At 44.6% G+C, this 19,490-nt stretch overlaps 1 protein-coding gene across 10 annotated transcripts in view; it reads right to left on the bottom strand.

Annotated features, from left to right (window-relative positions):
• Positions 1-5,002: 5,002 nt before the first annotated feature.
• The window catches only part of TNRC6B (trinucleotide repeat containing adaptor 6B), a 254,595-nt gene continuing 240,107 nt past the window's right edge, over positions 5,003-19,490 (bottom strand). For all 10 annotated transcript variants that reach the window (XM_043440505.1, XM_043440500.1, XM_043440504.1 and 7 more), the window contains 2 exons: positions 18,409-18,548; positions 5,003-17,509 (listed from right to left, as the gene is read on the bottom strand). In XM_043440505.1, the coding sequence (XP_043296440.1) occupies positions 17,122-17,509; positions 18,409-18,548 (528 nt within the window). In that variant the 3' untranslated portion in view covers positions 5,003-17,121. The remainder of the gene's footprint in view (positions 17,510-18,408; positions 18,549-19,490) is intronic.

Below are 19,490 nucleotides of genomic sequence, written 5' to 3' on the forward strand. Positions count from 1 at the left end.
GACAATAACTTTTTGTCACCTTTCCATTTCTGCTGTTGTTTTTTTTTTCATGATTTACTAAAAAATAGACGGACCTCCCCTGTAGTGTTCTCCATTCCCACCTCAGATTTCATATAGGCCTCTCTCGTAACTCTCACCAGAGTTCAGTGCTGTTGGCCTTTTCCATCGATGGCAAACTTGGTGCACGTGGGGATCATGCCTTCCTTGGTCCCCGGTGTCTCTGGCAGGTGGACCCAGCACAGGACTTCACAGCATAGGTGCTCAGTGAGTGTTTGCTGGGTGAATGAATGCTGTCCAGAGGTGCCTAGCCCACAAAGGGAAACAAGGCCCACAGTTACCAAGATACAAGTTAGACCCTGACATCGCCCTTCCCTTTCCCGTGGTCTCTCACATTCCTTCAGTGTCTTCAGGCCGTAGATCCTTCATGTCTCCACCTGGGCTTCAGAATTGTCAGAGTGGACTGCAGCACCAATCCTGGAAGGCCTTGGCCATCAGAGAAGCCCTTCAGTTACCTGGTCTTATCACCCACATTTTCCTCACCTACCTCCCCTCTGGAGCTGCAGAGGATTGGTTTTTGGGGGTGAGGGCAGTTCTGGAAAGATGAAGGCCACTCCCTGCAACTCCGCACTCTTTGCGGACTGCTCCAGGGCTGTCACTGCTGGGCTGTGCTGAGTTTACTACCCTTGCCTTCCACGGTGCCTCCTGCCAACCTCACAGTCTCCTTGGTCGTCCAACCTCACCGGCTCTGCTTCTCTCTGCTGTTGCCTCCTCCTATAAGAGTTTCTGTTTCCAGGCTCTCTCTTCATTCAGGAAAGGATCTTGCTCTTTCAATTATTTTATCTTGAATCTCTCCAGTTCTGCCTCCCTTTGGTGTGTGTGTGAAATGCACAGATCTCTTCCACTACAGAATCATCTTCACGTGTTCTCTTATGAAAATCTCTCTTACTGGCTGCCTCTTCACCCACCGTTCCAGAACTGCCCAGGTACTAGCTCTGTGATTTGGGTGATAATCTTTTAGCACATGGGTCTTCTTGCCTGTAAAATATGCTCATGGTCCCCAGGTGTACAGTGAGGAGCAAAGCCAGGTAACACAGATGCCAACTTCCTACCTGGCTCGTGTCTAGGGCTCCTGTAGTCAACACACTGTCCTCCCTGCTTGACTCCTTAGCACTGATGCAGCTTCTGCTGTCTTATATCCTCTCAACTGCCTTCATTGATCATCAGTCTATTCTCTAATAAAGAAATCAAAAAGCCTTTTGCCATAATGTTTGCTTCTTTGCATGAAAATCACTAATAAAGTCGATGTGGGGGTGGGGGTGGACATGCATGGAACAGGGTAGGCCACGTAAGAACTGGGAACAAGCTTCCCAGTGTACATCTTTAAATCATTTCGATTTCTGAGTCCGTTTCCCATTTTCCTGTATTAAGTCATCCCCTGTGGCTGATTGAAATATTTAATCTTTTTGACAACCCCTCCCTCCTGTTTTGAAAACTAAACGTACTGATTCTCCTCTCTTTCCTACTGCTCTTTCTCTGATGATCCAACCTTCTCTCACTTCTGAAAAAGGAAGTGGTGGGCATTTCCTCAAGATTTCACCACCCACGTTTCCTTCCCTTGGAAACTGTTCACACATCTGCAAGTCTTACCTTCTGAGTCCACAGATTGTTCTTCAGAGTTTTGATTCTTAATCTTCAAAGGCCACTTAGACACTTGCAGCTGGTTGTCACTATATCTAAAGCAGCATCTCTAAAATCGGGAATTTTACATCTATCCTTTTATTTCAGGCTTTTAAAATACCTAGTTTCTTTAAAAAAAAAATAAACCTAGTTTCTTAAACAAATTCTGTTACTCATGAGGATCGTTCATGTCAGTGGTGCCTAGCATGCGCCAAGCATTGTATTAGGCACTGGGATGCAGTGGTCAGCTAAGGAGGCTTGAGTGGAGAGGACAACAGTGGAAAGAGAAGGAGGGAGACACCTTTAGAGGAGTAGATGGAAGGCAAACACAGAAGCTTGTAGGAAAGAAGGATATCTGGGATTTTCTTCTCAGCAACGGAAAACCACTAAAAGGTTTTAGGCTGGAGAATGACTTCATTAGATTTATGTGTTGAAAAATATCATCTCAGCTGTTATGTGTAGAATGGATTGGGGGCAGGGACCTGGAGTGAATGCCATGTGAGAAACAGGCTGGGCTAATGCAGTGGACTAGGTAAGACCTAGGGGTGTAGGTGATCTAGCTTGGGCACAGGAAGTCATCAGCAGAGGAAATGAAGGAAGAGATGGGTTAGTTATGGGGAGTAAGGAAGGGAGTGGACTCAGTGATGCTCCTAGGTTTCTAGGTTTTATTGCTGAAAGGATAGCAGTGCCATTTACCCTGGGGTGGGAGAAGGGCCAAGCAGGCAGGGTGGACTTCTCTTTTGGGTTTACCAAGTTTGCAAAGCCATTAAGATACCCAGGTGTCTCAAAATGATGAACAATTATATATGCACAAGTCTGGACCCCAGTGGTAAGGGTTGGAAATAGAAATTTAGCAGTCTTCAGCACACAGATGGTAACTAAAGCCATTGGGGTTTTAGATGCTTAAGCTGAAGAACAACAAAGAACTTTGCCCGTTTTTTTTTTTTTTTTTGGGTGCTTACATTCCAGTGAAGGAGATGTGTAATAAAGTCCAAACAAGATCATTTAGAAAGTGTTTAAATTTTGTGAAGAAAACAGCATCAAGGAGCTTAGGGTAGGGATGGGGGTGACAGCTGATCATGTGAATAGAGAACGGAGAATACAGTTAAAAGTAGCCAAGGAGGCAGCCTGGGTGGGAAGGGGAGAATGGGGACATGTGTATGTATGGCTGAGTCCCTTCGCCGTTCACCTGAAACTGTCACAACATTGTTAATCAGAGATACTCCAATATAAAACAAAAAGTTAAAAAAAAAAATGGTTAAAAAAAAACAAAAAGCCAAGGTAGGGATGAGGAAGAGAAAGGATCTCAAGCACTGGAGGAAGAAACACTTGACGGGAGCACCTCTCTGATTAGAGTTTGGAAGCAGGAATTTGTGAGAAATTCTTCTGATACCTCTGATCTTCTCCATGTATCAAGTGGACACAGGATGCTTGTTGGCAGTATCAGGGTCTCATTGCTGGCTGGCTACAGTCGGTTGACAGGAGTCCTTATTTGCTCTGCAGTGATTCCCGCCCACCCCCCAAGAGATGCTGCTTTTGGTTGCTGGTAGAAAACAAAATAAGGTTTTTCCAAAGTAGGAATTTTAGCAACCATTATTATTAAAATTATAGGCTATTATATTTAAACTGGTTTAGGAAGGATGTGGGAAAAGGAAAGGGCTGATGGACTTGAAGGAAGTAAATAGGCCAGCATCCTGGAATGACTGATGAGGCCAAACGAAGGCAAAGAGGAGCAGGGATCAGTTGGGAAGACAGGAGGTCAAAGTCAAAGATGCTGAAATTAGTGATTTAGGAGGGGAGCAATTTGGGGGTGAGTAGGGGGCTTCCCAGGTGGCTCAGCGGTAAAAAATCTACCTGCCAATGCAGGAGGCCTGGGTTCAGTCCCTGAGTCAGGAAGACCCTTTGAAAGGCATGGCAACCCACTCCAGTGTTCTTGCCTGGGAAGTGCCATGGACAGAGAAGCCTGGAGGGCTACAGTCCATGGGTTCATCAAGAGTTGGACACAACTCATGGACTAAACAACAACAAGGAGAGCGTGTGGCCAGAGTGACTGGGGGAAGTGCAGAAACCTGGCCATTAGGATGGATTTCCCAAGCTAAGGTCACCTAAGGTGACAGCAGAGCCCAGAGCAGCGAGGAGGGCTGAGTTAGAGGCTAGTCTTGACAGCCATCTTCAATTCTACAACCTGCCCCCCACACTCAGCAATTTATGCATTTTAAAAATAACCAACATTTAAAATAAAGTCGTTAGTGATAAAGGTCTTCAGGGGTTTTGCAATGACCACCTCAGTTCCACAAAAACAATACTTACTTGGCATAGGCAGGCCCACAAGGTGTTTCTGACATCTAGTTCACCTCTCCTCCCCTCACATATCTGAGTGTTTACATATTTATGGTAATGAGTAAGTGATATATATGACCTACCCCCTTTGTACAGCAGACTTGCTTAAGACCACTCTTTCAGAATTCCAGGTGTCTGGAAGCTGAGGCACTTTGGCGTGGTAATTTTTGAATCCAACCTTGGTTCCTAGTATGGTGACTGAGACAGGTTTCAATTAAATGATCAAGTCACATGGTCTCCTCAGGGCAGTGCCCAGCTAATAGGAAGCAGTCAGTCAGTGCTACCTAGTTCGAGCTGATTGAATTCTGCTGAGTTGCCGTTTCCTCATGAAACAGACTTTGCTATAGTATTATCTGTTTCACTCAGCATTCTGAGAAGTCAGTCAGACACAACTGGGACACACCTGGGAATGAGACAGTGTATTCATTTCCTTCCATTCTTCCCCTATTCTAGCGGTGTTGCATGATCACACATCTAACAAGTCTCCTGCAGTGAACAATAAATGAGACTCTTCAGATGGGAACAAGCTGGCCTTTAGCATAAGGCTCTCCCATTCCTCAGTGGTGAGCACGGCAAGCAGGGCAAAGGCACGGGGCAAGGTGGCATCCTGTTCAGAGGTGGCACGAGGTTACTTGCCCAGGCTGTGGCAGAGCCCCAAGCACGCACTGTCCTTCCTTCAGCTCCCCTCCCAAATGCACATGGGGCGAAAACAAGGCGACAAAAAGGCAGCAGGGGAACCTGAATCTCTCAGACCGTCTAAACCTAGCAGCGCCGCAGGTGGCAAGGAGCACGAGCCCACCACCGACTGGTCAACCTGAGGCCCCAGCAGCACAAACCACAGCGAGGCCAGATGGACCAAGGGGAGGCCCTGTTCAGATGCCGAACGTCAGTCAGCTTTCATGTGTGGACCAGGGTGACAGAGAAGAGCAGGAAAAAATATACAAGTGAGCAAAGTAAATGGGCAGAAGGAAACAGGAAACCACAATAAATGCTTAGCAGCCAAACACATTTATTAGTCTTTTTTCTTTTTTTTTTTTTCCAGGAACCCAAAAATATTTTGTAAGTTATAATGTAAGCAACTGAGTTGCACATAATACAATCATATCTTTCCAAAATAAAATAAAATAAAAAACTAAACAAAAACAAAAATAAGCTGTTTAAAAGCCCAAAAAAAAAAAACCCTTCAGAAAACTCTTATATATGCATTACATCATCTCTCAGTTTTAATGAAATGACGACGACTTAATTCCTTATTACTCAACCTGTCACAATCCAATAAAAGACCACCCTTTAGTTTTTTTTGTTTTTGACTTTTTTTTTTGAAATCCAGCATGAGAAATACAGTACCTGCTATGGCAAAAAATACACATAAAATGCAACTTTTCAGCTTATTTGTACATTAGTAGAGTTTAACATTTTATTGTTTGTTTTTTAAGTGAACCAGTGATTTTAAGTACCACTATACTAAAAAAGTAAAATAAAATATAGAAAAGGGGGGCCCAGCCTGCCATGCAAGTGCACCTCTAAAGTGCCTAGTTTCTGTGTCCATGTAAAACCAGTCATATGAGGAGCAATTTCAACAGATGGGAGTCTGATTAAACCTCTATGTTTAAGGAAAAAAAAAAAAAAGACAATGCCATATCCTTCCTTTTCTCCCCTCAAACCCCATCATCCACTTTCTCTATCGCCCACCAGAAGAGAGAAAAGAAAGCCATCAAAATAATATTGTAAAAGCTATTTCAAGTATAAGAAAAAAAAACAAAACACTTCTAGGTAACTTGCAGAGAGCATCAAAATTGTGCAGCCATTTAGTCACGTTTACAGGTTTTGTTTCTGTGGACAGTGTTTCAGATGAGAGGGTTTTTGCTGTACCTTCCTGTTACCTGTTTGTGTGCAAAGTTGGAAAGCTGCCTTTTAAAGATCCAGCCTCTTTCTGATGCCCTTCTCTGCACCATCTGTGAAAGGGGGCAAGGAGAGAAGCGGGGGCGGGGGAAGGACTGAGGGGCAGCTTCTCCATCTCTCCTCTGCCCCACCCCCAGGCCCTCACTGCTCTTGTTCACCATCAGTGACCTAACTCTCACTGCAGAGATTCCCATTCTTCAGTTTCCTGATTTGGTAGGATGTATTTTACTATGTAAACATAGCCCCCTAGGATTATGGAACCCAAAAGCAGCATATATCTCTCCATCCACATGGAGAAAGATAAAATAGTCCAGAAACCTCTCCTCAGGTTGCTTCTCTTTGTCTGGTTTTAGTTACTTGAAACAGGGAGGGGGTGGGGTGGGCACAGAGTAAGTCGTAAGCAAATGATGGAGACTTAGGAGTGGGCACAGTTGAACTGTTGCATCTTTTTTTTTTTCCTCCCAGAAAGGTTTTTTTTGTTGTTTTTTTGTTTTAAAACCTGTTAAAAATGTTCCTGCACCTAAAGTCATACTGAGGTTAAGGCCAAGGGTGCAGAATCTTGTGCACGTGTCTCTGTGAGCACATTCACGGTGCATGCACCATTTTTGATGTCTTCTGTGAGATCACTGGACACACTTTGGTCACTGGTGTGTGTGCAAAGGGTGGTGGGGGATGTGTCCCAGCATAGAAGTGCAGAGATCAGCAGAGCCCTTTGGGAGCGCCCCCTAGGGACATAAGGGCAGGAAAACCTCAGGAGGGACCAGAAGAAGGAACGGATAGAAAAGGGGCCATCACACAGAGAAAATAAAATCCCCAAGTCGACAGCGCCCAAATCAGAAGGTGGGTGGTGAATATGTGTGCATTTATTATCAAGTTTCTTCCCCTCAAAGGAAGTCGTCACTAGACAAAGATCAGGGAGCCCAACCTACAACGGGCTTCTTGACAGATACAGGATTTATGTTTAACATGGGGGGAGCTAAGGAGGCTGTGAAGAAGCTATCTCTAATGATCTATTCTGATCCTGCCTCGTGAGCGGCCAAATCTAGAAGCGCAATAGCTGACAGATCCTTAAAAGCAGCACTTGTTTAAACTTATTTCCCTCCACCTAACTTCAGCTTCAAGCCTTGTAGAGAGACATCTGAGGGTGCGAGTGCCTCTCAGGGAGGCTGTCTGCATGTCTCAGAGGAGTTTCCTTCCAAATAAGAAATCAGCTCATTTCCAGAGCATCACAGTGACAAGGCTATGAATTCTACAGCACAAAATTGAAATGCCAGGGACTGATTCTCTTTATGATCTACAGCTACTCAAAGTGTGTGTGTGTGTGTGTGTTTGAACAAGGTAGGTTGAGAGTGCAAGGTCTCAGGGAGAAAATGTTCTGGAGTCCCTGGAGGTGACGGATCTTCCAGAAGAGAGAAATCCAGACACTCCCCACCCTGGACCCAGAGCTGAAGTAGATGGCCTCTATTTCAAACAGGGTTTAAACATTGGTCTGCCGTCATTGTGTGTGGAAGGTGATAAAGAGAACGCCACCCCACAAACGCAAGTCCACTCCCCTGACCTGTTCTGCTTTCTCTTCTTATATGTGAAAGAAAAAGAGCTGAAACTTCCTATGGCTTTAAAAAAAAATGTGGAAAATATAATATTTTAGGGTTACTTTCATAGCAAAGAAATCATTGCAAAAGTTATCCTGCTATTTACACATTCGTATTTTTCCAAGGATAACCCACTGATGGCCAGAAAAGGAGGGGAGTTTAAAGGTCTACGCTGCAAGGGAAGTGGACCTGGAGGTATGGTTTTGTGTTAGCTGAAACTTCAGAATTCCGTTTTTTGTGTGTGTTTGCTTTTTTGTCTAAAGGCAATCTAACAGATTGGAACCCTGATAAGACCGTGCCTGTGCAGGCTCGCAGGGGCACGAGGAGACTGATCAAGTCTGTTACTTGTTACAGTACTGTGAATGTCAACAGCAAAAGCGCTGCATGGAAACACTGTTTCTTGCTTTAGGACACTGTATGTTGCCAAAAATGCCTAGACCAGAGCAACGCAGAGGTGACTACTCACTGCGGGCAAGATCAACAGAGGGATGCTGTCAGGACCAAATAGGAGGCTGCAGGCTTTCAAACACCTCCCTGCTCACTAGCTACACACAGCATAACTGCAAGGGCAGCAGAGGTGTCAATATGGCAGAGCAGGAGGGGCTGGGAAAGAGAAGCCCCGTTGGCCTGTCAAGCAACCGTCCTCTTCTCCAGAGAGAGTTTCCCTACAATTAAATTCACTTAAAAACATCAAATAAAAAAAATTAAAATGGAGCAAGGAGGAGGTTTCTGAAATTGACATAAAGATTAAGGTCTGCACGAGTGAGGCATGGTTTCCTGAGCTTGCAAGGGTTCTGAATTCAGCAAAGGGTGAGAACTTTTTTCCAGAGAGAACAGTAGTGGGGCAGGGTGGAGGGCCTTCGGGGCCTCATGCCGCACAGGCTAACTAACACTGCACAGCTAGGATGGAGATCCTGGACCACACTAGTTAGTAGGAATGGCGCCCCCCCCACCCCCAACCCCAGGAAGTGCCGGGCCGAGGCTCACAGGGCCCTGTATACCTCACTGTGCGGACCTTACGGCTTCTCACTCACTCCCCTTCCCTGCCAGCACGGGGGGCACACATGGACACAGAAACTGTAGAACAAGGATGCAGAGCTACTTCCGTCCCCTTCCTGCCCTCTCCCCCACCCCACCCCCCTCTGCAGAATGCATAGTTACAATTCACGTTACAAAATAAAGAAGCAATGATGACCACATATGGGACCCCTTTCTTTTTTTTTGAAAAGAAAAAAAAAAAAAGAAAAATCCAACAACCTCTTCTTAAATTCAGTATCAAAATTCACATTTGCATAATAATACATTTCAAGGCCATGAGAGAGGACGGAGCTAGCGCAGAAGCATCGCCCCGGGTCTTCCTGAATGAAGCTGAAGGAATCTTGCGAGGGATTGCTTTCCCCTTTGGGGAGTTCTGAGGAATTATGGAAATGGCCCTTAGCATTCACTTGATATCTCTTTAGGAGGGAGTGGGGAGAAGAGGCGGAATCTTTTAAAACAAACGTGAAACAAAGGAGGAGACACTGCGGATTTCTAATGTTGAACTACAATGATTCTGAAGAAATAAAACATGGTTTCTGATTTTTCGCCTTTCTTTCTCAAACGTGTCCAACTCATCCTTTCAAAAGCCTTTTCCTTGCGTGTAATATACCCTGTTCGCACAAACAGCAACGTTATGTGACTACCATTTGGGAAAAGAATTGCCTTCTCAGGACACGGACTCAAAGGGTGGCCACGCGCTGCCTGCTCTGTGTGCGGCAGGAGCGAGAAAATGCCCGCTCAACGTGCACAGATGTGTCACAAATCCATGTTACCAGATTTCAATTCTCCAGTGCTTACAGGAAAACAAAAACTAAGACAGCCACAGCCACGCACACACATATACACGGAGAAGACTAGGCAATGCTGAGACGTTCAACTTGCACTCCTGGACTACCCCGGTGTCCGTCATCTGTGCACCATCCCCTCCTCGTTCCCTGTCCCAAGTCCCCGACCTTCTTCCCCGTGACTCCACAGTGTGCAACACTGATGCTACTGAAAACCCACGGCCGCCACGGCGGCGGCCCAGAGAAATGCTGACTTTTCTACAGACTAAGGGGACCGTCTGTTTTATCCCAATGGGTAGGTTCTTCCTAAAACAGACGGTCTCTGAACTCACAAAGGCACATTCAGGAATACTACACTTAGGAAATTAACTCCTTGGACAAAATTTTAAAAGGAGGTGGTGTTTTAAACACATTATCTTTTAACTCAGCCCGAGATTTCTGGCGAGACGTGCCATGCTGAATGCATCACTTGGTGAAAACTCTGCTACCTTTAAAAGGTATGTGATTTCTTTAAGGGTTCCAAAGGTTTTTTTGCTCTGTTTTATATAAATACCCTACCCTCCTTTTTCATTTTTGGTGGACACACGTAAGATACACTGTTCCTCTCCTTAAAGCTCAGCCGTCAGGGCGGTCCTGTAACAAGGCGGCAGCTTGCGTCCCATCACCTCCCACGAGCCAGGTGCCGCTGCCCACCCAGCACTGTGCAGGCCTTTCGGGAGCCCAAGGAGAAGGCCCTCCAGATGCAGTAAGAGGTCCAGGGAAGTGGGGGGCTGAAAGGGAAGGCAGGCACTCAGCTCCACAATCACACTGGAAGCCGCTCCACCGTTACTCTTTAGCTGCTCACCAGCAGCGGTGAAGGAATTCCACTTTTTGAGGGGAAAAAAAAAAAAAAGACACAATCCCAGCTTGTTAATATTGGCTCAAAAGGGATCAATTCCAATTGGGAATTTACTTTCCAAGCAATGATTTATAGTTTGAAAATGAAATAGAGGCACAAAGTGCTTTAGGGAAACACTATTTCTTTTCATTTAAAACAGGACACTTGCCTCTTTCTTGACCTTTCTCCTTCTGTGAATAAGTCAAGCATTTGTCACAAAGAAGAAACAACAGCTGAATTTTGCAGAGACTTTTTGCTCAGGGCAGTACCATTTTTCCTGGCGTGCAGAGTTGTTAAAAACAAATTCAGATGCCCAGCTAGCTGAAGAGGAAACTATTTAAACTCTGTGAGGCAAACACTGGCAGTTTCTATTGCTTTTGCTGTTTTATTTTGGTGGTGGCTGGAGGTTATTACAAGAGATTGCCAGTTTAAAAACCACTCAAAGGATCAAATACTTGGGAATTAATCCAGATCTAGACCAAGTGACTGCATATACGAGGATGCCATGGAGACCCAGCTGGTGGGGAGTAGGGCTGTTTCCTGACCGGTGTTCCCTTTACCATCCTGTGGGTGTCCAAGGCCTCTTCCTCTGCTGAAGCGGGCAGGGTCACTGTTCAATTTTAATCATGTTATCACTGTGTTCAGAGATTCCTGAAGTCGACGATTACTCCAAATAAAGAACGTTTCGCCAGTACCTCCTTTGTCAAATTTCAGGTCAAGAAAACAATGCCATCACCCACAAGCAGGGACCAGCTCTGAAAACACACACACCTTTGGCACTGGCCGTATACCTACCGGCCTCATCACGGGGTGCGCACTAGCTCTGGAGGGGGAGGTAATATTCTATGTTTTGTAACAGACTGATGATGACCTTGATGACAGCTTATATACTTGCCTGTTTCTAGACTGTGTGGATACCCTGTACTCGTGGATAAGAAAGCAGAGAGGCTGTGGCACAGTCTGCAGCCCAGGGGGAGGGCAGCCCGTTTTCTGATTAACTGCTGAGGTCTAGAGATTGACAGTTCATTTATACACATGGGCGAGGCTATTTACATCTGCACTATCGCATATAACCTTATTTGTACACTCAAGGGGGGGAGGGAACCAAGATTTCTCGTTGTAGTAACACTAAGAAGCGTAGTTAATGCATATACATGAAGTATGGCAAAACACTGGAAGAAAGGTTTTTTTTTTAAGCCAGCTAAAAATGTATCTCTACTCCTAAAGATGTAATAGATAAGTAAAAGCAAAGAAAAAAACCCAAACTCAGAACAATAACCTAGAGTGTTGCATGTTGCATTTGAACTCTGAGGATGGGGGCAAAGGGGACCTTTTCTGCATAAAGACTCAACTGTTCCCAAATCCGAGAGATGACTATTATAGCCAAATCTGCTGAAAATATCCTGTTTACATGGCAGAGAAAAGGTTAGGCCTAAATGTTCTGCTCAGCACATAGACATCTTCATTCTATTTAAGAGTCAAGATGGCAGAAGAGAGAAAACAATAGAATGAAAAAGTACACAGCATCAGAGGTCAATATGGAATCTGGCTGTTAACCTTACAAAAACTGCCCCTCCCCCCACAAAAGTGGTGAAAGTGAATACTTGTAATTAGTTAAGAGCCTGTGGAATTTTAGCTTCTGCTAGCTATATTAACAATAGCTCTCTTCCAAATTCTTAAAGAGATTTCTTTTTCTTTCTGCATATCCTTACACACCACATTCAACCCACAGGAACTTGGAAGAACCCATTGCTAACTTATGCTACATTCACGTCAGAAGAGGTGGGAAAGTTCTTAGAAAAGGAGTCATAGTAATCATAAATCAAGCTGCTAAAACAGACTGTGGCAACTGAGGCGTAATGTTGACTGACTGGGGGATACTGACGAAAGACTGTGCTTTGGAACTTTAACCTGCAGCACTGCTAAGTTAACATCTGTGAATGCTGTAAATGAGAAAGATCAAGGGCTGAGGACTGGGGAATCTGAGATGCCACATGGACCATCCATTTCGTCACAGTGTCTCAGAGATCTGTACTTTTTTTTTCCTTAAACACCTAAAATTAGGTCATGGCACTGGATCTCAATTGCCAGGGGAGGTCCCCAGTCTGATGGAAGACTTCCCTTCCCCTTCTAGTGCTTCCTTCCTTTTGGCCACTCATGTGGTCAACAGAAACCAAGTTGATGATATTTGAGAGCTGGACACCTCTGGCCACTAGTAATCAAGTGTCTGAAAAAAATGACAGGAACCTGGTAAAAACTGGAAAGCTCAAATGTACATGATCAAAATGTTCACAAAGTAAATCTGTGTAATGCGAGGTGACCAGCAAGCCCCTGAACCCATGCCAGAATGTGGTGGAAGAAAAGATGCTTCCCTTGCATTTCTAAGTGTCCTGAAGCCATCTGACCTCCCAGCAGAGATGGCTCTTGCCAAGGAATACAGTGGAAAGAGAAGTTTTTCTTTTCCATTCTATCCTCACTATATCCTGTTCTTAGGTCACTGCCAACCAGTAAAGCAAAGCTTCCAGCAACATGGTAAGGAAAAGGGGGCTTGATGGGAAAGGGAAGAGACAAAGGACCAGAGCAGAAAAATAGGAACCCCTTCCTACTGGCCTGACACAAAGAGACGTTCCAAGTCACTGCAGCTGTCACTCGAGAAGCTGATGCACAGTGCAAGGAAGGCCCCTGGCATCCCACATAATCAAGACATAAAAGCATACTTTTCATTTCCTTGATCTCTGTTTAATGACTTTGCATTTAGCCCACTGCCTCTGGGGCCTGTCCAGACCACTCCAATTTCTGTAACGGGCGGGCATCTCACCGTCTGGAGGGATGAGACCACATGCACACACACACGTGTTCCCCCTGCTCAGGATGTCTGAGTGTATGTACGAAGGCACTAAAGCGGTTTTAGAGAAATTGCAGGCAGCAACCCCACCCACTCCCTTTACCTGTCGAGCTGGAGTTTCTTTCCCTACCGGGAAGCTTAGATGTTTAAAAGCAGCTGTGGTCATGCTTGGGAATTCTAACCCCTGGCCCCAGGAGGGAATACAAAAGGAGAATCCAACATCACCAAAAACTGACAGGAAATACTCCACATCTCCGGCTGAGGGATGGGGATAATTAAGCAGCAGATCTTCAAAACAGCAATTAAAATGAGCATAACAGTAGCTGGGAGCTAAAAAAAGTAAAATCACTTGTTCCTTATTAGATTCTTCTACTATTTTCTCCTCCTCCCATAGCAAATGGAGGTAAGACAGACATTCTTCATTAATAGAACAGTCCATAGATATTTTTCTTCTAGTAATGCCTACATTTAAAATTTGTTCCAAAAATTATTAACCTATATTTCCTAACTCTTTACATAGATTCTCAGCAATCCAACCGTATTATTTTACAGATTAGAGTTACTATTTTTATTTTTAAGCTGTTGTTTCTTTCTTCCTTTCTTTTGTTGCTGGGGTTGGGGAGACAGGGAGAAAGGTTCCATTAAATAAAAATAAAAATTCCTCAGGGAGATTTTAGCTCAGTCTTAAATGGAAAGAAACAAAGTGATGGCAGTCCCATTTATATACACCAAACACTCTCCCATTAAATTATACATAATTTGAAATGAATCCATGATAGAGCTCTTATAAAGCTTAATCCTTCTCCCATATTTTTTAAGATAGTCAATTTACTTGTTGCTGCTAAATTGATAATTTTTAAAAAATATTTCTATGTGTTTTAAAATGTGTGATCCCCAGTATGACAATAACTTTTGGAATCTTTACTTTTTACATTTTTTTAAGTAAAAATTGTTTAAACTTTCTGAAGTTTCAGGAACTTGTAAAAGTTTATTAACAGGAAAGAAACGGCCGTCTATCTAGGATAAGATACGGTTAAATAAACCATCTTCCAAAAACTGGCTTCCTACCCTAGAATTCCTGAGAATGCTTGCAAATTTTAAAGCAGGAAAATAAATGTTAAAAACAAAAACAAAAAACACTGTTAAATGCTCCCAGAGTTAGTCTTCATCTAAAATATATATTTATATGTATATATATACGCACTTTTTGGTCTTTTTTTAAGTTTTTAGTTTTTTTCCCTTTAAGCTTATGATGGAAGAACATTTTAGCTTCTCATGTTTATTTATTTTTTTTACATATTTCAAATCCCTCATTATGTCTTGTAAACAAGAGGGGCTCTAGCACCCGGCTTTCACCGTAGTATCGTAAGGAACCCAACTAACCCATAGTGCAGGTCAAGGAACCAACAGGCAGGGAGAGAGGAGGGTGGGGCAGGACACGGCAGGGGACCAAGAGCGGCGTGGACAGTCACCGCAAGCTCGTATGAGCCTCCGGACACACGCCCGGCCCAGGGACACTCAGAGTTAGCCTTCTGTGGCTATCTGAACACAGCTGCTCTTCAGCTGGAGGTCACCACACATGGCAGGGTTTTGCCCTCCCCCACGAAGAGAGCGGTCGGTGGGGGCTGGAAGGAGATGTTTTGTGCGTGGGCAGAGTGGAAGGGGCGTGGTGGTGATGAAAACCAAAGGGCACGGCTAGTTTTCTACAAGGCATCCAATGGGACCAAACCAATGCTGGGAACTCAAGTCTGACCACCCACCCACGAAGGGTTCAGAAGGACCTGAGCGAGCCAATGCTCACTTGAGTTACGTGTGCCAATCTCTTTGAGGCTAGGTTTATCAACAGAGTAAGCCGAGAGGACTACAGAATTCCCATTCTTTGTCTCACAAAACCACTTAAATGCAAATAATTAGCTTTTGCCTTTTCCTATACACACCCTCCCACCCACCCACCCACAGACACAAGCTATAAGTCAAATACATTATTAGGCATTGTTGTATCCTTCACTAAAGATGCTAAAGAAAGAAAAACTCCCTTGTCCTCACTAGCAGCAAGTTATGGAGGACAGTAGAGGTCTGCTCCCACCAAGGGTTGGAATGGGCAGGTATTTGCTGGTACAGAATGTCGGCACTTTATGTTAAACAGTATAATGCAGACTGGGGTGTCCACACAAGTGCTAGCACGTCACCGGCACATGTCCCCCCCCTCCCCCCGCCCCGCCAGCCATCTGCTTTGTATAAAGGGGTACCCCTTCAGGTCTGCTGTAACTCTTCACAAAAAGCAGTTTGATACATTTTGATTCCAACATAAGTACATAAATGTTGGTGATAACTGTGGATTAAAAGTTGCCCCCTATTCGGCCCAGAGTACTACTACATTGATGCTTAAAAAAAAAAAAAAAAAGTCTTTAAATACCGAAATAAAAAAAGCAACATTACAAGGGGAAAAAAAAAAAAAGAGGTCAAAACCAAAAAAAGGTGCAATACTTAAAGTCTTTGCTAAGTTATACCTGCCTAAGCAAAACCACATACACAGGAGATACACAACACAGAGAAACAAAAGGAAACGCTTGAAGTACACACTGGTTTAAGAACATTCGTTAAGTAAACGTTTCTGTCAGTGATGGCCCGGTGCTCCAACACGCCGCGGCCTGGCACAGGTAACGCTCAGCAAGAAGGGAGCAGAGAGGAGGAGCTGCAGATGCTTGCAGGAGGCTGCTCACAACCTTTTTTTTTTTTTTCTGTTTTCATAAAATAATAGAGAACCAAGAGAAATTTTAAATTCAGCATTACCTGACTTTCCGACCAATTTCTCATTCCTGATTACACAAGAAAGGGGAAATAAGCTTTTTTTTTTGCATTCGAGACATCACAGCACTAAAAACTGTCTTATCGTCTGTTCCCATTTAGACTAACAAAAAGGCCAGCATGAAATTGAACGGATATTCAGATGTGCCCAGTGGCCACTTACTTCCCAAAACAGAAATAAACACACAGTTGCTCCAAGAGGTACCTCCTGTTCTCCTGGCTTTGGGGACTTGGCAGTGCTCCACTCTACTGCTAGGTCGAAAGAAAAGCTACGGAAAACTCACTCGGGCTACTTCGAAGATGTAAAGGAGCTCCCTGCTTTCGTCATTAAAAAAGCACTCTGTTCATCTCAATACGGCCCAACGGGGTGGCTTCAGCAGCAGCGGATCCCCGAGGTGCTCGTGGCTCCTGTGTTCTCATAGTTAAAAAACAAAATAAAATAAAAATAAAAAGCAGATGGCCGGCCAGCCAGCCTGCGGACTGTCAGCAATGCAGCTTTCTGAGAAATTGGGGGTGGGGAGGAAGAGGAGGACACAGGCACACAACACACACACAGAGACAGAGAGAAGGATGCACGCGAATGCACATGAACACACGTGCACACACATACCAGAACGAGCATGCCTGGGCAGTTACATGTGCCAGAACACACTGGTATTTATCAACCAGCCAATCACAAATTTTTTCCTTTTTTTTTTTTTTTTAGGTTTTTTATGTTTTTGTTTTTAAAGTGAGGCTCCGTCAAGTCTTCCCTCCCCCACCCTAACAATGCTTTTGAATTCCCCTCCCTCCCAAACATGGTAGACCTAAGGACGGAAACACACCCAGTGCAAACAAAGTTAAAAAGCTATTTTTTTTTTTCAGTATATATGTTTCTTAGCAACAACTTCCATATAACATGAAAAAAGTGAAAAACTAGAAACTAATTTTTTTAATTTTTTTTGTGTTTAAATTTAAATGGTATGTGTACTTGCTTCACATTGTCTTTCTAGGTTGGCGTTCATGATTCAAGTATTTCAAGAGTGATATGTTCTCTTTTTGGATTCATATTCCAAACGAAAAAACTGAAGTTAGAAGGGAGGCAACTATGTGCTCAGACAGTCTGTCAATGACCCACCTTTTTTTTTTTCTCTCTCCGTTTTCTTTTTTCCTTTTAAAAATGTATTTATTGCAAGTTGAAAAAAAAAACGAAAAGGTCAAGTTAGTGCTGCTGCTGTTCCAAAAAAGGTCACGAGGTCAGAGTTGAAAGTTCTAAGTTCAGATTGAATCCGACCCTCCTCCCAGAAGGTCACCAGGTAGTAAAGGAGCAGGGCTGCCCATCCTATGAGGGTCTTCCACGGTCGGGACTCCCCACAAGCTAGAAGAGTAGTTGGGGGGGCCCCACAACGAGGCGCCGGCAAGGTCGGCCCCGCTGCTGCCGCCGGCACTGCTGCTCCACTGCCCGAGCCCCGTGGACCCGCCGAAAAGATTCAGAGCAGGTCCAACGGGGTCTGACTGGGTCTGGCCGGTCTCTAGGGACTGCCAGCCCGCGGCGGGTGCACTCGGGGTTGCCGCAGGTGTAGGGGGCTGAGCTTGTGCCAGAAAGCGGCTGACTTCGTCATCGGTGGCAAACTCAGCCAGGATGGTAGTGTTTCCCAACACACACCTGGAAAAAAGGGGAGGGAGAAAGCTATGCATCTGAGGAAGATCTTGAAGCATGCATGGAGAAGGAGTATCCTGAGTCCCCGATACTCAGAGGAAGATGTCTGTCACTGGCAGTTTTCACATCCCCAGGATCGGAGCGTGTCTTTTAACCAGACCACCAGGTGACTGAGAAGTACTGATTTAGAGCAATAAAGTATCACTCAATCTCAAGATACCCAAAGACTACTGGATGACATTATGTAGCAATATCCCTTGGGATACAGAATCTGCTTGTCAAGTGAAATAATGTTGGGCCTCTTTTTTCCCTTGGAGGTAAAAGATAACAGTCCAAAGCATCAAGGTGACCCAGCTCCAGAAATCGGAAGTGCTGCTTCATCTCAGGCTGGGCTCACTGTCTAAGCCTCCCCATCGCTTGCTTGTTCTGTGTGAACCTTTCTATCGTGGCACCTGCAGCCATGAGAAGGCAGCTCCTCCCTGTTCACCACCTTGACGGTGGCGGGAAGGAGGATGGTCAGAGTCTGATCCAGCCCCACCTACTGTAGGCAGAACTAAGACCACAATATTTCATCACCACCCACGAACAGGCCAAAGTAAGCAGCGAGATTCTATTATGAAAAGGGACAGCACTTACAGTGTCTCATTTCTAAATAGTGGCTTTGTTTTACAGTATTAAAATGTACAAATCTGTTACTTTTGGAATTCTGATTCTCAGGTACGTATATGACATCCGTGCTTACGTAGACAGATGAGATCAGCCACCTCAGTATGCAGGCAACTGGTCACGTGATGACACCACCTGTGTGCATGTCCTGTGCACCCCTGTTTCATCAAGCACGTGCCTGGGTACTCACGTGTGCCTCCTCATGCATGTCTGTCTCAGAAGGCAGGATGGGTACTCACATGTGCAGTGCAGTTTGGGCCTTGGCCGCCTCCTGTTTGGTGCTGTATCGGATCAGGGCGGTGCCCTGGGTTAGGTTCAGATGGAATGTCAGCAGTGGGCCATGCTGCATGCAGATGGTTCTCAAGGTTGACCCATCAATCTAAAGAGTAATGACAGCCATGAGATAAAAACTGGAGTGGGGTGGGAAAGGAAGTCAGGAGACCTTTCTTGTATTTGACAGTGAGGAGGGCTTCCGGTTTGTAACTAACAGCCTCAGTACTAAATGAGTTTTGGAGAGATGACTGAAGAACTGGAGGCAGAGGAGTTGCACTGGACTCCCCTGAATATACTGCGCTGAATACAGGGTCTTCAAAGCAAATCTAAAGACAGTCAAAGCACTGGGTTCAGATCTCCTGTGCCCATTTTGCAGATAAAAAATGTTTGTATAAATACAGCTCAAAACGAAAAGCATATGATTCAACCTGTAGTCTATTTTCCTTAAGAGGTAAATGAGTGAACCTGTGTTGTTTGGTAGAGCCTTAAAACACAGAAACAAAATGGTTAACCAAATTAGAATTTAGGAAAACATGCATGGTTCTGAGCAACACTATTAATGTAGTATTCTTCCTCCAATCTCACAAAAAGCTGAAGAGAAAGACACAAACAAGGAAGGCACTGCTAACCATCTGATGACACAGAATGCTGATGGACGCCCTCACTCAGACAACTCTGATGCCTTCTTCCTCCTACTCTGGCCATCCCAAGGACAGACTCCACTTCTGCCTACTTCTCTGTGCCCTCTGTTGCCGGCGGCCGAGATAACCAAAGGTTACAGGCACTCACCCTATCAGACTCTCAGCATGAAGATGTTCAGCGATTTGGGACAACTGCCCTTCCTCACCTATGACTTAAGAGAACAAAGCTGTTGATTCACTCTGGTCGATGCATTTGTATTCAGAACTTCGCTAGGTTTACTGGAGATGCTCAGTCCAACCTTCTGGTTCATTTTGGGGGAAGGGAAACAAATTACTACTAAAACAGCCTTAAAAAGTTGTGTTCCTTGCAGCAGTGGTAGAAACATTCTGTGGTTTTACCATGGAAA

This window comes from Cervus canadensis, chromosome 21, assembly GCF_019320065.1.
Source record: "Cervus canadensis isolate Bull #8, Minnesota chromosome 21, ASM1932006v1, whole genome shotgun sequence".
In the NCBI taxonomy this organism is placed as follows: Eukaryota; Metazoa; Chordata; class Mammalia; order Artiodactyla; family Cervidae; genus Cervus; species Cervus canadensis.